The sequence below is a fragment of the Phascolarctos cinereus genome, unplaced genomic scaffold (assembly GCF_003287225.1).
Source record: "Phascolarctos cinereus isolate Bilbo 61053 unplaced genomic scaffold, phaCin_HiC Scaffold_1;HRSCAF=81, whole genome shotgun sequence".
Lineage (NCBI taxonomy): Eukaryota > Metazoa > Chordata > Mammalia > Diprotodontia > Phascolarctidae > Phascolarctos > Phascolarctos cinereus.
Window position 1 is genome coordinate 38,058,907 of NW_027555514.1, and position 16,136 is coordinate 38,075,042.

Below are 16,136 nucleotides of genomic sequence, written 5' to 3' on the forward strand. Positions count from 1 at the left end.
AGGACTCTGTCTGTTATGGACACCTTCATTTCTCTGAATCTCCATTTTCCTTATCTGTGAAATGACAAGGTTGTTCTGGATGAGTTGTAAAGTAGTTGGATCACAGATGTAAGCAGCATAGAGGCCATCTTCTGATCTTACAGATGAGGAAACTGAGCCCTAGGAAGGCAAGTGACTTGCCCAGGGTCACACTGCTGGTAAGGAGAAGCAGCAGCATTCTAACCTTGCACTCCAAATCCAGGGCTCCTCACACTGTGTTACTAAAACCTATAAACTCCAGAGAGGAGATGTGGAGTCAGCCTCTGTCCATGAGCCTCAGAGCTTGGGGTTTATTTTTGTTCTTTCTTGTGAAGGCGGGCCGGTATCATAGAAGGAACCAGGGCTACAGTGGAAGGGCCTTCAAAAACCTCCAAGAACTCTATGACTGTGACATTCATTTAGCCACACATCTGTCCAGCCCGGAGAGTCACCGCTATGGCTGAGACAATGAAAGCCCAGACATCCCTTGGTCTGGAGGGTCCATGAGGCTTCTTGTTGGTTTTCCAAAGCGCTTCCTCACAGTGAAAGTCTCCAAGAACCAGTATACTCTTACCCTGCGCACAATTCTATCAAACCTAGTATGTTTTCTCAGTCCAGAACTGATCAAAAGAAGCAAATAGTAAGCAGAGAGAGTGTCTGCTCTCAGGCAGCACAGCGACCCCAGTAAGGAAGGTAGACAGCAGGGAACAAGGACAGCAAGAGGGAAGTAAGAAAATATATTTTTAAAATATAAAATATAAATATAATTTAAATTAAATATATTAATTATATATTAAAATGTAATAAATAAATTAAAATATAAAAAGCAAAAGACATAGCAGTCTGGAGCCATTTAGTATATGAGCAAATACCGCCATGAACCTCACTCAATAAGCCCCAAGAGTATCACAGAGTAATAATGAATGTTCCTAATGATGAAACATTGAGAGAAGGCACAGTTGTAGATTTGGGGAATTTTAGAGCTGAAGGATACCTGAGCAGTCATCTAATCCTACTGCCTAATTAAAAAAACAAACCAAAAATTACCCTAATGTTCAACATATTCACCTTAATTAGGCAGAGATGTCTAGAATGTATTTTGGAAAGATTTCTATGCAAAAGGATTAAAACAGAAGTTGGGGTATTTAAGGGGGGGGGGCATAGATTCTTGGCTGTTTGGAAACGTTAATGATCCAAAATGACGCATCATTTGTCATCTCCAAGTAGCCAGGGTCTTAACTGTTCTGTCTGGTGTTGGTGCTGACGATGATGTAGATGATGACGATGATGATGGTGATGATGATGGTGGTGGTGGTGGTGGTGGTGATGAGTTAGTCAGGAAAGAATCATGATGACTTGTCCAATAAAGTTGAGGACTGCAGACCCAAGAGGTAGGTTAACAAGAACCACCACAGGACAGTTTCAGGAAAGGTAACATAGCTAATTTTTCAGCAGTCATCACTGAAAGTGGAATGAGGTCTTCATTGTCCCACTCCCATTTTCTCTGATCTCTAAGAAAGTTCATGATGGAGTTCTTTTTTTTTGGGGGGGGGGAAGACCAAAGAAACATATGTCTCTAAGCATAGAGCAGAGTCCTTTTTTTTTAAATTGCTCTTTTCTAAATGGGTTTAAGAACAGTTCTTTTGTATAATACATAATACATCTTGTACTACTTACTGGCCAGTCTGAAATAATTGTGCTTAACAATCACTGAGCTATGTATTTTATAATGCAGATTATTTTTCCTAATTCGATTAGCCAATGCATGACCAGAAAACAAGGGAACTGATGTTCACCTGTGGCTTGGAGAAACAGTCTCATTCCTTTATGGTCACTTCTCATCCATAAAGGAAAAGAGCATGGGACGGTGGTGTTTGGGGGGAAAGTGCTGGGTTTGAAATTAGAAGTTGTAGGTTCAAATCCTAACACTGCCACTTACTGTCACTTGCATGATTTGGAGCAAATCACCCTGTCTAGGCCTCAGTGTTCCCCTTCTATAAAATGGGGAGAGGGAAAGGAAAAAGGGGAAGGTCTCGTCTAGCTCTAATCTCTGACCCAGTGCTGTGGAGTTGAGACATACCTGAGTTCAAATCCTGACTCTAACACAGACTGTAAACCCTGTGACCATTATCCCTGACTCTCCAATTTTTCATCTGTAAAATGAGGATAATAACATCTGTCTCACAAGGCTGATCCTGTTGACAGGATCAGATGAAATGCAGGCTGATCCAGTGAATATTTATCAAGCACCCTACAGGAGGATGTGCCATGCACTATGCTGGGTCGTGAGATAAAAAGGACAAAATGAAACTACCTCATGCAGGGGACATAAGACATGGACCCAAACAAGTAAATACAGGCGACTTGGAGGTGGAGGAGGAAACTAGTCACTGGAGGTGGCTTCTGAGTTGAGCCCTGAAGGAAGTCCAGAGGGAGAGGCAAGGGGGAGGGCATCCCAGGCGGACACAGAGTGTGTCCAGAGGGACAAAGGGAAGCTTGAAACAATGGACTGGAGCCAGATTTGGGCCTGGAGTCAGGAAGATCTGAGTTCACATTCTGCCTCAGACACTGGCTGTGTGACCCTAGGCAAGTCACTTAACCCCTCTAGCCCACGGGGTCTGTAAAATAGAGATACAAGTACCTACTTTATGAGGTTGTTATGAAGATCAAATAGGATAAGATATTTTAAAAGTCCTTTGTAAGCCTAAAGGCACTATAGAAATGCTAGCTGTATCACTGGGAGTAATAATGTCTAGAAAGTGATTTGCAAGCCTTCAGGCAGTATGTAAATGTTAGCTGCCATTGTTATTACTTCTTTTGGGTTATTTGATTGAATTGAGTTTCATGAAATGTAACTGAGCCCAAACTCAGGTGCCACAGAAAGAGCGTTAATATCCAGGCCTTAATTAAGATGAGATTGGTGAAGTTCTTTCCAGAGATGGTCATGGGAATTGGGCTCGGAGGGCCGGGAGATCGGCATTGGCCCTGCTGAGTTCTCACAGCAAGTGAAAAGCCCTTCAGGGTAGCGGCCCTCCCACTCTGGTGGTGTCTGCTTTCCCAGCGGTCAGGCTAACTTGGCCTTCACTTCTGGGGGAAGGGGGGAACTCTTCTCCGGTCCCTCTGGCTGCCGCCCCGCCCCCTGGTTCATTCACCACCAGGACAGGCTGCCTGCCCATTCATGCTGGGGAGAGACAGCTCTGGGCTGGCCCCTGGACCATTGGCCTCTGGGGCAGCTGGACAGCGAGAGATATTTAAAGCTCTCATTGGCCAAGGGAGGCGGCTCCCGGCACACAGCACATGCTGCGGGCTCAGGGGGCAGGCAGAGAGCAGGGCTTCTGATCCCAAGCTGCACCTCCACTCCTCCTCCTGACCTGGGCCAGCCTGAGTTGCTGGGGTCCACTATGGCCAGCCCATCCTTCAGGCCTTCGCATCTCTTCACCATCTCGGGGCTGCTCTATTACTCCACCTGTATGGGTGAGTTGAAGGAGGGAGGGAAGAGGAAAGGAGGGAGGGAATGAAAGTGTCTGTGGTTTCTTGGAAAAACAATCAACCGAAAAGAGACAGATCCTCTGGGAAATCTGTGGTGTTCTTACAGCTTTTGCAGAGGGCTTTATAAAAAATCTTCAGGCACTAGGTTGTGCAGCTAATATGGGGACTGGATGTGTGTGTGTGTGTGTGTGTGTGTGTGTGTGTGTGTGTCCCTGGCAGGTGTATGCATTTGTGTGTGCTTCCTGATGCTTGCTTGGACTTCTTCACGTTTGGCTCTAAGTGGCTGACTTGGCCTTTCTCCTTTTAGCTGTCTTTGCAGCAGGTAGATCATCATAGAACTGTAGAATATAAGTGCTCAGAGAGTCCTCAGAGATCACAGGAGCATAGCAGCAGCATTAGGCTAGGGCTGGATGCCATCTCAGCAGCCACGCAGTCCAGCCCCTCTTCCATGTCTCCGATCCAGCCTCTTCCCCTAGGAAGCTCAGAGATGTTAAGTCACTTGCCCAAGGTTGCACAGGGACCCAGCCCTCCTCCTTCCCAGGCTCCCTATATGGAGCTGCCTAGGTGATAGTGGGGTACCAGGCTGCAGCCAGCTGAGTCCTGTCTTCTCATTTCTGCAACCTATCTGGTTTCTAAGCATGAGACCCACCTGGGAAGAGGGCAAACATGCAAGCTGACTGCTTGCGTTGCTGCGTGTCCTTCTGATCCCTTAAACATACATTCCCTTAGCTGTCATGTATTTCCCAAAACAAATCCTGGAGAAATCAACTTTTGCAAGGGCAGGCACCAGCAGCCTGAGGAAACTCAGCGAATCTTCTGAGCCGATCAGTCATGCCTTTCTCTGAAGTGGAAATGCTTCTCTGACTGGAGCTGGTGCAGGGGGGGAGCCAGAGAAAATCAGGCCAGCTGTAGAGTGAAGGGGACTTTAGGGAAATCTGTAACTCCCTCCACTGTTTGAGCCCAAACTTTCGCCTTTTCTGGCGTGGTTACTATAGAATAAGGTTGGTTGATTTGAGCATCCCTTTTTTTTTCCCTTCACTTGCCCACACGTGAGCATCTTTGCACCCATGTGCAAACGGAGTCCCCAAAGCAAAGGTGATGATGATGAAGCCTGGAATCAGTGGCATCTGTAGTCTCCCTACCAGTTTTCAGTCTCTATTTCCTCTTTCGGTGGCTCCTACTTTCTCATTGTTACCTTTGCTGGAGCAAGAGCAGAACTAGAAATCGTTAGCTGTAGGAAATTATGGATGTGACTAATTCGAGATTTGCATACTAGCGACTCTAGATGGTCCAGGGTTTGCATTCATACAGCCAGAAGCCTTTGGGCTTAGGAAGGAGCTTCTTCTTTAAAGCTCTTGTTCTACAAGTGAAAACAGAGGACCAGAAAAGGTTGAGTGGATCCATTCACTCGGATTCCCCTCATCTTTCATCCAGTCTCCTGTTTTTCCTACAGTGATTTGTACTGGATCATTTCACTAACCTGTTCCTCAGTTTCTCCTACTGCATGCTGTACAGTGGGAAGGGTTCTTAAAAACTGTTGGCATACCCAAGGAGCAAAGGCATTTGGTCAACCTAGAATCGGAATCACTGTTATTTCTAACCATTTTGTCAGGGAATTTCAGGAACTTTGAGGCATACTGAGCAATTCTAACTCCTCCCCCCAATTTGAGCTTGGAGGGGGAGCAGGTATGCTATCTGGGACAGAGAATACTTGAATGGGGAGACAGTGTGAAAACAGCATGGTGTGGTAGGAAAACTCCTGGGTTTGGGGTCTAAAGACCTGGTTTCTTATTTTTTCTTGTGATCTCTGGTTTCAATCCCTACCTGTGGGTCCTTGAGCAAGTCATTTAACGGCAGCCTGCCTGAGTTTGCTCATCTGTCAAATGGAGTGGTTGGACTGGATGGCCTCTTGGGTAGGGCTAAATCTGGGATCCATGCCACAGAGAGACACGCCATTGTTCCCGTGACAGCATGGAATATCTGATGGCTCCTGGTAGCCAGAATTCCGAGGCTCTGGACTGGGACCAGCAGGCAGCAGGGGCTAGGGAGAGGCCCACAGGATCCCCTGCAGACAGAATCCACTCGAAGCTCTGAGCTCACTTGACAGGGCAGCCTTGTTTTCAACCGTGTCCACCTGGTGGAAATATTCCGAGCTGGAACGAGCCGTAAATAAACTAGACTGTGCTAAAAACAAACAGCTCCATGGAGTCAGCTTGGGCAGAAATAGATAGGGATTGCCTGAGCAGAGTGATGCAGAGCGACATGGACAGTGGGAGGGGGAGGGTGCCCAGAGCAGAGGGGCAGGGAGGGGGCCCGGGCCGGCCCCAGCACAAAAAGGCCGCTCCATTGTGGGGTGCCAGGGACAAATTTTACCCTTCTGGGGAAGCCTGGGTGTTAGACGTAAGTCACAAAGCGCTTTGGAAGCCATTGGCCCCTCCATTAGTGGGTAGGGAGGAGGCAAGACTCAGAGGCTATATATGGACTGGAAAATCGATAAATTGCAGCAAATGCAAATAGCCCCGCTAATCTGCCTACTTCTCAGATCCTGCACCCCCACCCCTGAAGCTTTCCTGCCTGGGATTTCCAGAAGCACGGTGGAAAATTGCCCCCTTGGGCCTCAGCTGTTCGCTCTCACTTGCTTCACCCTCTCTCACAAGGAAAGCAGTTCTGGTTATTACAGCCTCAGGGAAGGGACTAATGCGTCTTAAAAGTGGTCCCAGCTTTCCGGCCTGTTGCATGCCTCACTACGTTTTCTCCCACTGCTAAAAAGAGCCCTCTCTTCTGGCATGGCCCTTCTTCCATGGCAACCAGCTCGGGCAAAGCATCGGTTTAGGAAGGGAGTTAAGAAAACTGTAAGAGCCTGATAATTGGGCATTGTTATAGCCAAGAATCTCTTCTGAGTAGTCCCTCCGAGATGACACCTTCACGAAAAATGAGTGCTGGATTCGGGGTCAGAGGACTTGAGTTCAAATTGCAGTCACTTATGTTTGAGTGACTCTGGGCCTCAGTTTCCTCACTGATAAAATGGGAGGGATTGACTAGTCCTCTTGGGCCTCTTCCAGTTGGAGGGCTTGATCCTACAGAGAAGCTGGCGCTGGCCTGAGGCTGCAGTGAGGTGGAAAGAGAAAGAGCAGAGTATTGGGGGAGGGAACGGCACCCTGATGATGGAGCCAGGAGATCCAGTTAATCAGTCAATCATCAGCCAGTAAAAATTTATTAAGCGCTATATGCCAGACACTGTGCTAAATGCCTGGAATACAGAGGCAAAAGACAGTCCCTGCCATCAAGGAGCTCACAATCTAACAGGAAACAACCTGCAAATAAATATGTGCAAACAGGCTACATACAGGATAAATAGAAAATACAGACATACCTTGGAGATACAGTGATTTCCATTCCAGACCACTGCAGTAAAGCACATATCATAATAGAGTGAGTCACACACATTTTGTGGTTTTGCAGTGCATGTAAAAGTTCTGTTTACACTGTGCTGTAGTCTATTAAATGCAACAGTATCATGTCTAAAAATGGTCCCTACCTCAATTTAAAAATACCTTATTGCTAAAAAGTGTTAACCGTCATCTGAGCCTTCAGCAAGTCTCAATCTTTTTGCTGATGGAGGGTCTTGCCTCCAGGTTGCCGGCTGTTGACTCATCAGGGTAGTGGTTGCTGAAGGCTGGAGTGGCCGTGGCAATTTCTTAAAATAAGACAAGGAAGTTTGCCCCATTGATTGACTCCTCCTTTCACTTGCACCTTAGAGGCCATTATAGGGTTATTGATTAGCCAGATTTCAGTATTGTTCTGTCTCAGGGAATATAGAGGGCCCAGGGAGAGGGAGAGAGATAGGGAATGGCCAGTTGGTAGCATTCAGAACATGTACAACGTTTATCAATGAAGTTCATTGTCATATGGGCATAGTTTGTGGTACTCCAAACCAATTACAGTAGTAATATCAAAGATCACTGGTCACAAGTCACCGTAACAGATATGATAATAATAAAAAATGTGAAGTATGGTGAGAAATACCCAAATGTGACAACAGAGACACAATGTAAGCATGTGCTGTTGGAAAAATGGCACCCATAGCCTTGCTCCATGCAGAATTTCTACAAACCTTCAGTTTAAAAAGCAAACAAAAAAACCCTGCAGTATCTGCAAAGTGTAATAAAACGAGGCATGCCTGTAAGTAACAGAGGGAAGGTACTAGAATTAAGAGAGGTTGGGAAAGGCTTTCTGTAGAAGGTAGGATTGGTTCTTAAAGGAAGCCAAGGAAGGCATTTGGCATTCTGGGCATGGTGGACAGCCAGAGGAAATTCTCAGAGCCAAGGGTTGGAGGGTCTTGTTCATGGAACAGCTGAGAGGCCAGAGTCATTGGATCAAAGAGGACATGTTGTGGAGGAAGGTGTGGGAAGACTGAAAAGGTAGGAGGGATCTAGAATATGAAGGGCTTTGAATGCCAGGCTCAGCATTTTGTATGGGATCCTGGAGGCAACAGGGCGCCACTGGAATTTACTAAGTAGGAGGAGTGACATGGTCAGACCTGTGCTTTAGGAAAATCGTTTTGACAGATGAGTGAGTGAAGGATGCATTGGAGTGGGGAGAGACTTGAGGCAGGCAGACGCCTCAGGAGCTATTGCACTAGTCCAGGCATGAAGTGATGAGGGCATATCTGCACCAGGGAGGTGGCAGTGTCAGAGGAGAGAAGTGGAGAGATGCTACAGAGGGGAAGTCAACAAGAGATGCTACAGAGGTGAAATAGACAACAGATGCTGGAAAGGTGACATTGACAAGAGAGGCTAGAGAGGTGAAATTGACAGGCCTTGACAATGTGGGACAGTATGAAAAAAACTGGATGAGGGTAATACAGAGTGAGGGTCCTGGTTGTTAGTGCCTCCCCACCCTCTTCCCATAGTGCTCAAACAATGGTGAAAAGTTTGTAAGGTCAAATTTTGTTTCAAATGGTTTATCTGAATGGTGGCTCTCTGCACCCTTCTTAGTTTCTGTTCAGGGAGAAATTGTGTAGTAGGGGGTAGGGAAGAGTCACCTAGAGCACAGGATACCGGCATTCCAGCCCGATACCCTGACGCACAAAGGGCAGAAATACCCTAGGGACCTAAATTTTACCACTTGCTGTCCCCCCACCACCACCCCTTATCTGACTCTGTCCCTGCAGAATTGCAGTCTCAAATACCCCAGCAATGACTCTCTCTTCTGTTACTTTAAGTATATTAACAATGTACGGTACTGGTGAAGGCAGATACTCTAGTGCACTCTTCTAGCGCAAACAGCTGCACTTTCTCCCTCCTCTCTGCTTTCTCCCCACCCCTCTCTCTCTCTCTCCCCCTCACTCTTCCTCTCCCCTCCCCTCCCTCTCCCACCACACTCTGAATTAACTTTCTAGCTGTGGTAATACCTCCTGATCTTTGCTCTGATCTTGCCATTCCTTCAGCCTGCTATCCGTCCTCCCAAAAGCCCAGACAAGGCATTTGTGCTCCTTGGGCAAGGTTCCAAAATTGTGCCCCTTGTGCCTTGCTGTCCAGTGAAGGGTCTTGAATATTAAGTGTTCTCACAAAACAAATATCTATGTTCCACAAAGCGTGGGATTTTCTGGCCTTAAATATAAGTGAATTTGTGAAAAATAATAAGAAATGTCCTTTGTTTTGTGCCCCGGTGCCCAGTCGCGTTCCAGGTAATTGCCTACCTTTCTGATCCTTGGTCCCAGCTCTGCTTGTCCCACCCCCATCTCTGCCTGTTGAAATATTTTCTTCAGGGTTCTTGTTGTGCCATGCATCCCTTTGGTACAGCCTGCTGAAGCTGATAAGACTCCTCAGAATCATGTTTTTAAATGAATAAAATAAAGTACATAGGGTTGGTTACAAAGGTTTATGAAAATAAAGGTGTTGTTTTTTTTTCCACCATCCAAGATGACAGACGCTCTGAAGTCTATCCGAGTTAAGAATCCCTGCCTTCAGTCCCAGTTCAAATACTTTGTCCTCTGATAGCTTCCCTGAGTGCTCCAGCTGGAAGGGACCCTTCTTTTCTCCTCTGAACTCTTCATTTACACCATTAACGTTGCATAGACTGCCTTGACTGGTATTATTTGTGTTCAGCGCTTGTCCCTACCAGGTTTTAAACCTGGCACATAGCAGGCACTTAGTAAAAGTTTGTTGAATTGAATAAAATAGTAGAAAGAACTTTGGACTTGTAGTCAGGAGAGTAAGGTTGGAGTCTCAGCTGTGCCATTTACTGTCTGTGTGACCTTGGACAAATTACCTAACTTCTTTAAGCCTCGTGTTAAACGTTAATATTTTCACCGCTTTCTTGGGAAGTGCTTTGTCAGTCTTTAAATGCTGTGAGGAATCATCTTTATTGTTACTTGATGCTGTTGTTGGTTGGGGGGTTTTGCATGTAAAATAAAAACTAAATATTTATTGGGGATGTAATTAGCACATATTGATCAAATTGATCAATATATTTGTTAAACCTGCTCATCAAGCCTAGGCAGGTTATGAAGCATTTTAGGAGTGAAACAGATGGTCTGATCCCAATGGGTCAAACTCCGATGAAATCAGGCCCCCTGATGACTGTAGGAAGGGAGACAGGATTGGTTTTCTTAGTACCTCTATACTGCCTATTGTAAAGCACAGGACCCTGACTCTTACTTCTTTCCCACACCCTGGCACTGAGTGACAGCTTTCTCTGCACAGCCCTTCCCGGTTTGGAAGAGAAGAAACGGGGTAGTCAGAAAGGATGCTGCCTGTTGACCCCTCCTCCTCCGCCAATGTTTCCACCGCCATTTTTCAGAGGGGGCCGGAATTCTGTGAGTATCTTGGGACTTGTTGGAGGAGGAAGTTGCTGGATTCCTCCTCAGACAAAAAGCTCTCTGTTCCCAGGGAACTTTTCCTGCTACCCTAGTTCTTCAGCTTGGTCCCTGAAAGTACATGTATTGTGTAGGTTTAGGCGTTGGCTTGGCTCTCCATGAGTTTAGGGGATTTGGGGGCTTCCTGTTAAAGACATCAACTGTTGCAGGAAATTTCTTCTCATGTGTTATTCTGAGTTATAAAGTCATCAGTGTCTTTCTGGGGCCAGTGCCCCTGAAAAGAAGTCAAGTCTACCTATAACTTTCCATTTTCTCAGCTCTAGTTAGCTTTACCTCAGAAGCAGAATTTCCCTCTCTTTGCCTTTTTTTTCCCTTAAATATCAGCTGGCCAGTAAAATTCTCTTATTGCCAAAACATACCACCCATTTTAGGGAGGCAAAGGACACTGATTTATCCCAGTTTCCCATTCCTGTTGTCTGCGGACACCATCTGAGAGTAGGTCCCTCTAAGGTGAAAAGGAATATGTAACTATGGAGATGTGTGTATGTGTGTGAGTGTGTACGGCCCTTCTTGGGGCTCTTAGGCCATCTGGGAAGCTCCCAGGTTTGGTGTGAGGGACACTGCAACGTGTTCCCTAACTTGTTTAAAACATTCTTTTCTCAATGAACAAACACTGATTTTCTCTCCCTCCTGACCCCTCCCCCCAATTAAAAAGAAAGAAAAAGAAAAGAAAAACAAAACTCTTGTAACACATGTGCATTCCTAACTTCTTTAAAAGTTGCCATTGGCCATCCAGGACAGACCATCCTTGGTTTTAAAGATCCCAGGAACACAAAAGATGGCAGAATACAGGTGTGGCAGCAGGAGGCTGGAAACCAGCCAGGGAATGGGTAACTGGCTAATTCTTGAGTAGTTCCATCTAATGAGTTGGCTACCCTGTGACTTGTATGCTGGCTCTAACCTTTCATCCTGTATATTGTTTTCTGTTGAAGCTTCTGTCCCCGGATATGTCAAACTTCTTTCTAGAGCTACAGACAACCCAGTCTCCATGTGTTCAAGAATCCCTTGGCCCCCCTGGGCCTCCAGGCCCCCAGGTTAGTATCATCTTCTGAGCCCTCTCTTGGTATTTTCTGTTTAAAGCTTTAAGATGCGTTCAATGAAATAAAACTCGACAAATCTTTATTAAGTACCTACTGTGCTCAGGGTTACTGTGCTAGGCACTGGGGATACAATTCTAAAATGAAAGTGATTCCTGCCTTCAAGGAGCTTATATTCTACATGGAATTTATTCTACACTGGTGTTTGCTTCCCTTAACATTTTATTTTTAAAAATAGTTTATCTTGATACTTCCTTAGTTTATGCCTCCAGTTCCATCATCCGGCCATGATGATATACTGAATTTTCAGTTCAGTTCAGTTCAAAGTGTGTATGCTAGGTGATGGGGATGTAGACAAAGCAAACAGGTCCTGCCTTCAAGGAAATCTTACATCTAGAAGGAAAATATGTATGCAGATAACTAATATGAGGTAGGGAGTGCTAAGAAGAGAGCCAGACAAATGCTGAAGGAAAATCTGAGCAAGGAGGGCATTACAGTGTGAGAAGTGTTTCCACAGGAGGTGACACACTGAGTGAGAGGAGGAGCTGGTTATCCACTTTGGCTGCAAGGTAAAATCCCTTTCTTGACATTTCTCTGCTACCTAGGATCAGGGAGGTGGCAGAAGCAATATCTGGGAGGTGTGCACAGAAATGGAGTTCTGGGGAGCTCTCCAGTTCCCATCCTCCGGGTGCTCCTGAGAATTAGCATTAAGGGCTCTTCCCGTGTAAACAAAGATAAAAGCCAAACAGCTGGCAGAGGCAATCAACTGAAAATAGGTAGTGAATAAAGGAATGTGTGAGAGCCAGTGACTCTCTGGAGGGCAAGACCAGTTTCATTTTTGTCATTGTAATCTTAGTACCCTATACACGCTAAGCACATTAGTGCTTGTTAACTCCCTAATCTCTACATCCACTCTCTCAAAGCCTTTGGGCCTAGGGTCTCTCTCCAACTTGTGAGTGATTATTTTTAATAGAAATTCTTTTGAAGGCACCTGAGAGAGAGATCTCTTCTAAGTGCAGGAGAATGGGCCTTTGGTCCTGGGGTTGCAATTCCTGCTTTCACAAGTGGGAGACATTAAAGAATCAAGTGCATCTCCCTCCTGTGGGCACAGACTCCCGAGCAGTAGAGGGCCTAGGCTGGCCCTGGTTCTGCCTCCGCACTTCTGTCAATGTTTGCAGGCAACAGTCACAAGGAAATATTTCTATCTGAATGGTGGCCTCTGCACTTCTCACTATGGGAAGCACTTTTTATTGTGGGCATTAATGATATCGTGGCATAGTGGGGAGAGGCTAGGCATGGGTTCACCTCTCAGCTGTGTGACCCCAGCAAGCATTTACTAACTGTGCCAGGCCCTGTACTAAGTGCTAGGGATACAGAGAAAGGCAAAAAAACTAAACACAAACAGCTCCTGCCTCAGGGAGCTCATAGTCTCATGGAGGAGCTACCTGGAGACAATTAGGCAGACACGAGACAGAGACAGGGTGAATTGGAGGTGATCTCGGAGGGAAGGCACTGTAATGAAGCACCGGGAAAGATGAGATTTTAACTGCAATTTGAGGAAAGCCGGGATAACCAGGAGGGAGAGATGAGGAGGGAGAGTGTCTCAGACCAGGGGGCAGCCAGAGCCAAAAGAGGGAGGGTCTTGTTCGTGGATTAGCCAGGAGGTCAGTGCCACTGAATGGAAGAGTATGTGGAGGGGTAGTAAGGTATGAGAAGATTGGAAAGGTAGGAAGGGGCCAGACTATGCAGGGCTTGAAAAGCCAAAAAGGAGATGTTATATTTGATCCTAGAGCTAATAGGGAGACACTGGCGTTTATTGGCATGGCGGGCTATTTAAGTTCCCTGCGCCTCAGCTTTTCATTTGTAAAATGGAGCTCAGAGTAATTACACTGGCTGCCTTACCAGGCTGTTGTGCCCTGTCGACCTGAGAGTGCTGCAGGTGGGGGAAGTGGCCGCTTTAATCAGCAGACTGTGCTGGAAACTGTCATTTGAGTGAAAGAAAACCTGGACTGTTCTAGAACCTTGAGCCCATATAAAAGAAAACACAGATCACTTTAGAACCTGCAGCTGGCATGAAGGAAAACACAAATACTTCTAGAACCTCTAGCTCACATAAAAGAAAACACAGCTTGTTCTTGAGCCTTGTTCTAGTTCCATTATTCTAGAATGCTTGTTGACCGCATCCCTTGTGAAAAGAAACAGGAGCAGTTCTGCTGCCTTAGGAGTGAAAACACCCCCAAAAGAAATGTGGGGGTGAGCATGGGGAAGGGCCCCCCTTTGTCATCCTGACCAAAGGTCTTAGCTCCACAATTCAAAAGAGCATTCACAGTCAGCATGGCAGCCTTTAGGTCTCAGGCTTCTGTAACGTGGCTGGGAACTTTGATGGATTTCTAGCCCCAGCCCCAGCCCCCAATTCTGGGGACTTTAAAAAGCAATTAGCTGAGTGAGTCTCTCTCAGACAGGCAGAGCAGAAAATAGCATCTCCCTTGGAAGGGTCATTGGAAGCGGTAGTATTGCTCACTCTGCAGGACTCCTCATTTCCAAGCCAGAGCTCATCTCAGCTTTGCGGCTGACCCAGGGAATAAAAATGCCAAATTTTCTTGGACAGTTCCTCCTGTTTTAAGAAGGCATTTTATGGATGATATAGGGAGCAGGAAGATTACCGAGGCTGCTGCTGACTAGGTTTGGGCTGGGGACCTCCAAGAAGAACGCCTTCTCCGTTAACAAAGTCTGATTTCCCTGTTGGAAGCAGAGCAGCCTGGGAAGGCTTGGGTAGAATAGCTGTTGAGTCAGGAACTGTAGTCACATCGCTCATTTTGGAAAATAAGGTCATTTTATGCCTCTTCAGATGTTCTTACCAAGTGCACAGAGGCCCTCCCGATGTTACTGACGCACCAAATAGCCCAGAAAGGCGAGTAAAACATGGAAGAGCTTCTGTCTCAGGAAATTGGAGGTAGGAGCAGGACACCTGTGAGGACAGCCAGTATGGCAGCCTAGGAAGAACGAAGTCCAGAATGGAACCTAAGCAGGCACAGAGAAGAGGAGGAGGAGATGGAGTTTGTTCTGTAGGAATTAGGGGTATCTCCTGGGGTCCTGGGTCTGCCACGGAAAGCATGTCCACTTAACTGGTCACAGGCCACATAATACTTACCCTCCTGATCCCTGCCTCAAAGGGGCACGGATTGTAAATTCAGGGTTGGAAGAAAGCACAGAGGTTAGTGAGTCCAGTCCTCTAATTTTACAAATGAGGAAGCTGAGTTGACTTGCCTAAAGTCATACAGACAGAAAGCACCTGGCAGAGATTCAGTCTTCTGATTCCAATACTGGGCTCTTTTCAGTATGCCACGGGGCTTCTTGTGCCCAGGGCTGGCTTTATCATTGCTTTTGTAGAGAGAGTATCTATGGGCTAACGTCATTCCCTGAAATGAGTGAGGCTCTCTCATCCATAAGCATGGTAGGAAACAGAGATGTCTTGTACCGTTGTTAAACATTATTGTCTCCATCATGCAGGGTCCCCCGGGGACTCCTGGAGTAAGAGGACCAAAAGGGGAAAAAGTGAGTACTGACCTTTTCTTCAGACTAGACGTGTGTGTGTGTGTGTGTGTGTGTGTGTGTGTGTATGTGAGAGAGAGAGAGAGAGAGTTTGAGTCTGTGTGTATGAATGTGGGGGGGCAAGGCCAAATTGGCTCAGATTTGGGTCTTTAAGGATGGTGAGATATTGATATGTTACCAAAAGTGACTTAAAAGTCTTCTTTAGGAGGGGCAGCTAGGTGGCACAGTGGATAGAGCACCAGCCCTAAATTGAGGAGGACCTGAGTTCAAATGTGGCCTCAGACACATAACACTTACTAGCTGTGTGACCCTGGGCAAGTCACTTAACCCCATTGCCTAGTCAAAGAAAAATAGTCTTCTCCAAGGACATAAGGAACAGCATTGCTGCAGATCAGCACCGAGCCTTTTGCTTAACAACAAGAAATAAATTGAGGGCTGGGCAGGATCAAATAGACAAACCTTCTTCTACCCAGTGACGTCCTGCTGAGGTGCAGAGGGTGAAGGCAGATGCCATGGCCCTGAGGGGTCCTGGCACATCGCTGCCAGGGCTACATGGACTTTGAAACTTCTCATTGGCCTTTCCTCTTGTGCCCCTAACATACCTGGGTGCTCTGAAATGATGAGTAGGGTAGCAAGAAGCTGGCTCTGAAGCCAGAGACTTTGGCTAAGTGACTCTGGACAAGTCACTTCATCTCTGTGGGCCCAAGGCTACTCATCTTTTAAAGAATAAGGTTGGACTAGGTGACAGCTTGCAATTCTCTTGCAATTCTAGATTTATGATCAAAGCAGAGAGCATGAGTGTGTGAATCTGGAGTCATTGCCACACGAACCCCTCTGACACTTCAGTGTAGCTGATGTGTCCTTTCTCTCCACAGGGGGAGCTTGGCCGGCCAGGAAGAAAGGTAAGTGTATTTTTCTGGGCCAGTGTCAAGTAAATAACCCAGTTCTGGGTTTCCTTCCTTCCCTCCCTCCCTCCCTCCTTCCACCTTTACGTTTTGCTGGCCGTCAGGAATTCATGTCCTTTGACGCCGGCGCTGTTGGCAGGTGTGGGCATCCCTAGTGCTACCAGGATGAAATCACCTTGGCCATAGTGAGGTACCATGTCCCCCTGCCCCTTGGCAGTGACAGACGCTGAGCCAGCCATAGTGGAATGTCCAGTG

The 16,136-nt window shown here is 46.5% G+C and overlaps 1 protein-coding gene across 2 annotated transcripts in view; it reads left to right on the forward strand.

Annotated features, from left to right (window-relative positions):
* The first annotated feature begins 3,036 nt into the window (after window positions 1-3,036).
* Window positions 3,037-16,136, forward strand: part of COLQ (collagen like tail subunit of asymmetric acetylcholinesterase) — a 46,105-nt gene continuing 33,005 nt past the window's right edge. The window contains exons 1-5 of one of the 2 annotated variants that reach the window (XM_020987243.2): window positions 3,037-3,492; window positions 10,215-10,327; window positions 11,320-11,421; window positions 14,935-14,979; window positions 15,852-15,878. In XM_020987243.2, coding sequence (XP_020842902.1) covers window positions 3,420-3,492; window positions 10,215-10,327; window positions 11,320-11,421; window positions 14,935-14,979; window positions 15,852-15,878 — 360 coding nt within the window. In that variant the 5' untranslated portion in view covers window positions 3,037-3,419. The remainder of the gene's footprint in view (window positions 3,493-10,214; window positions 10,328-11,319; window positions 11,422-14,934; window positions 14,980-15,851; window positions 15,879-16,136) is intronic. The other variant, XM_020987242.2, reaches the window with a different exon arrangement.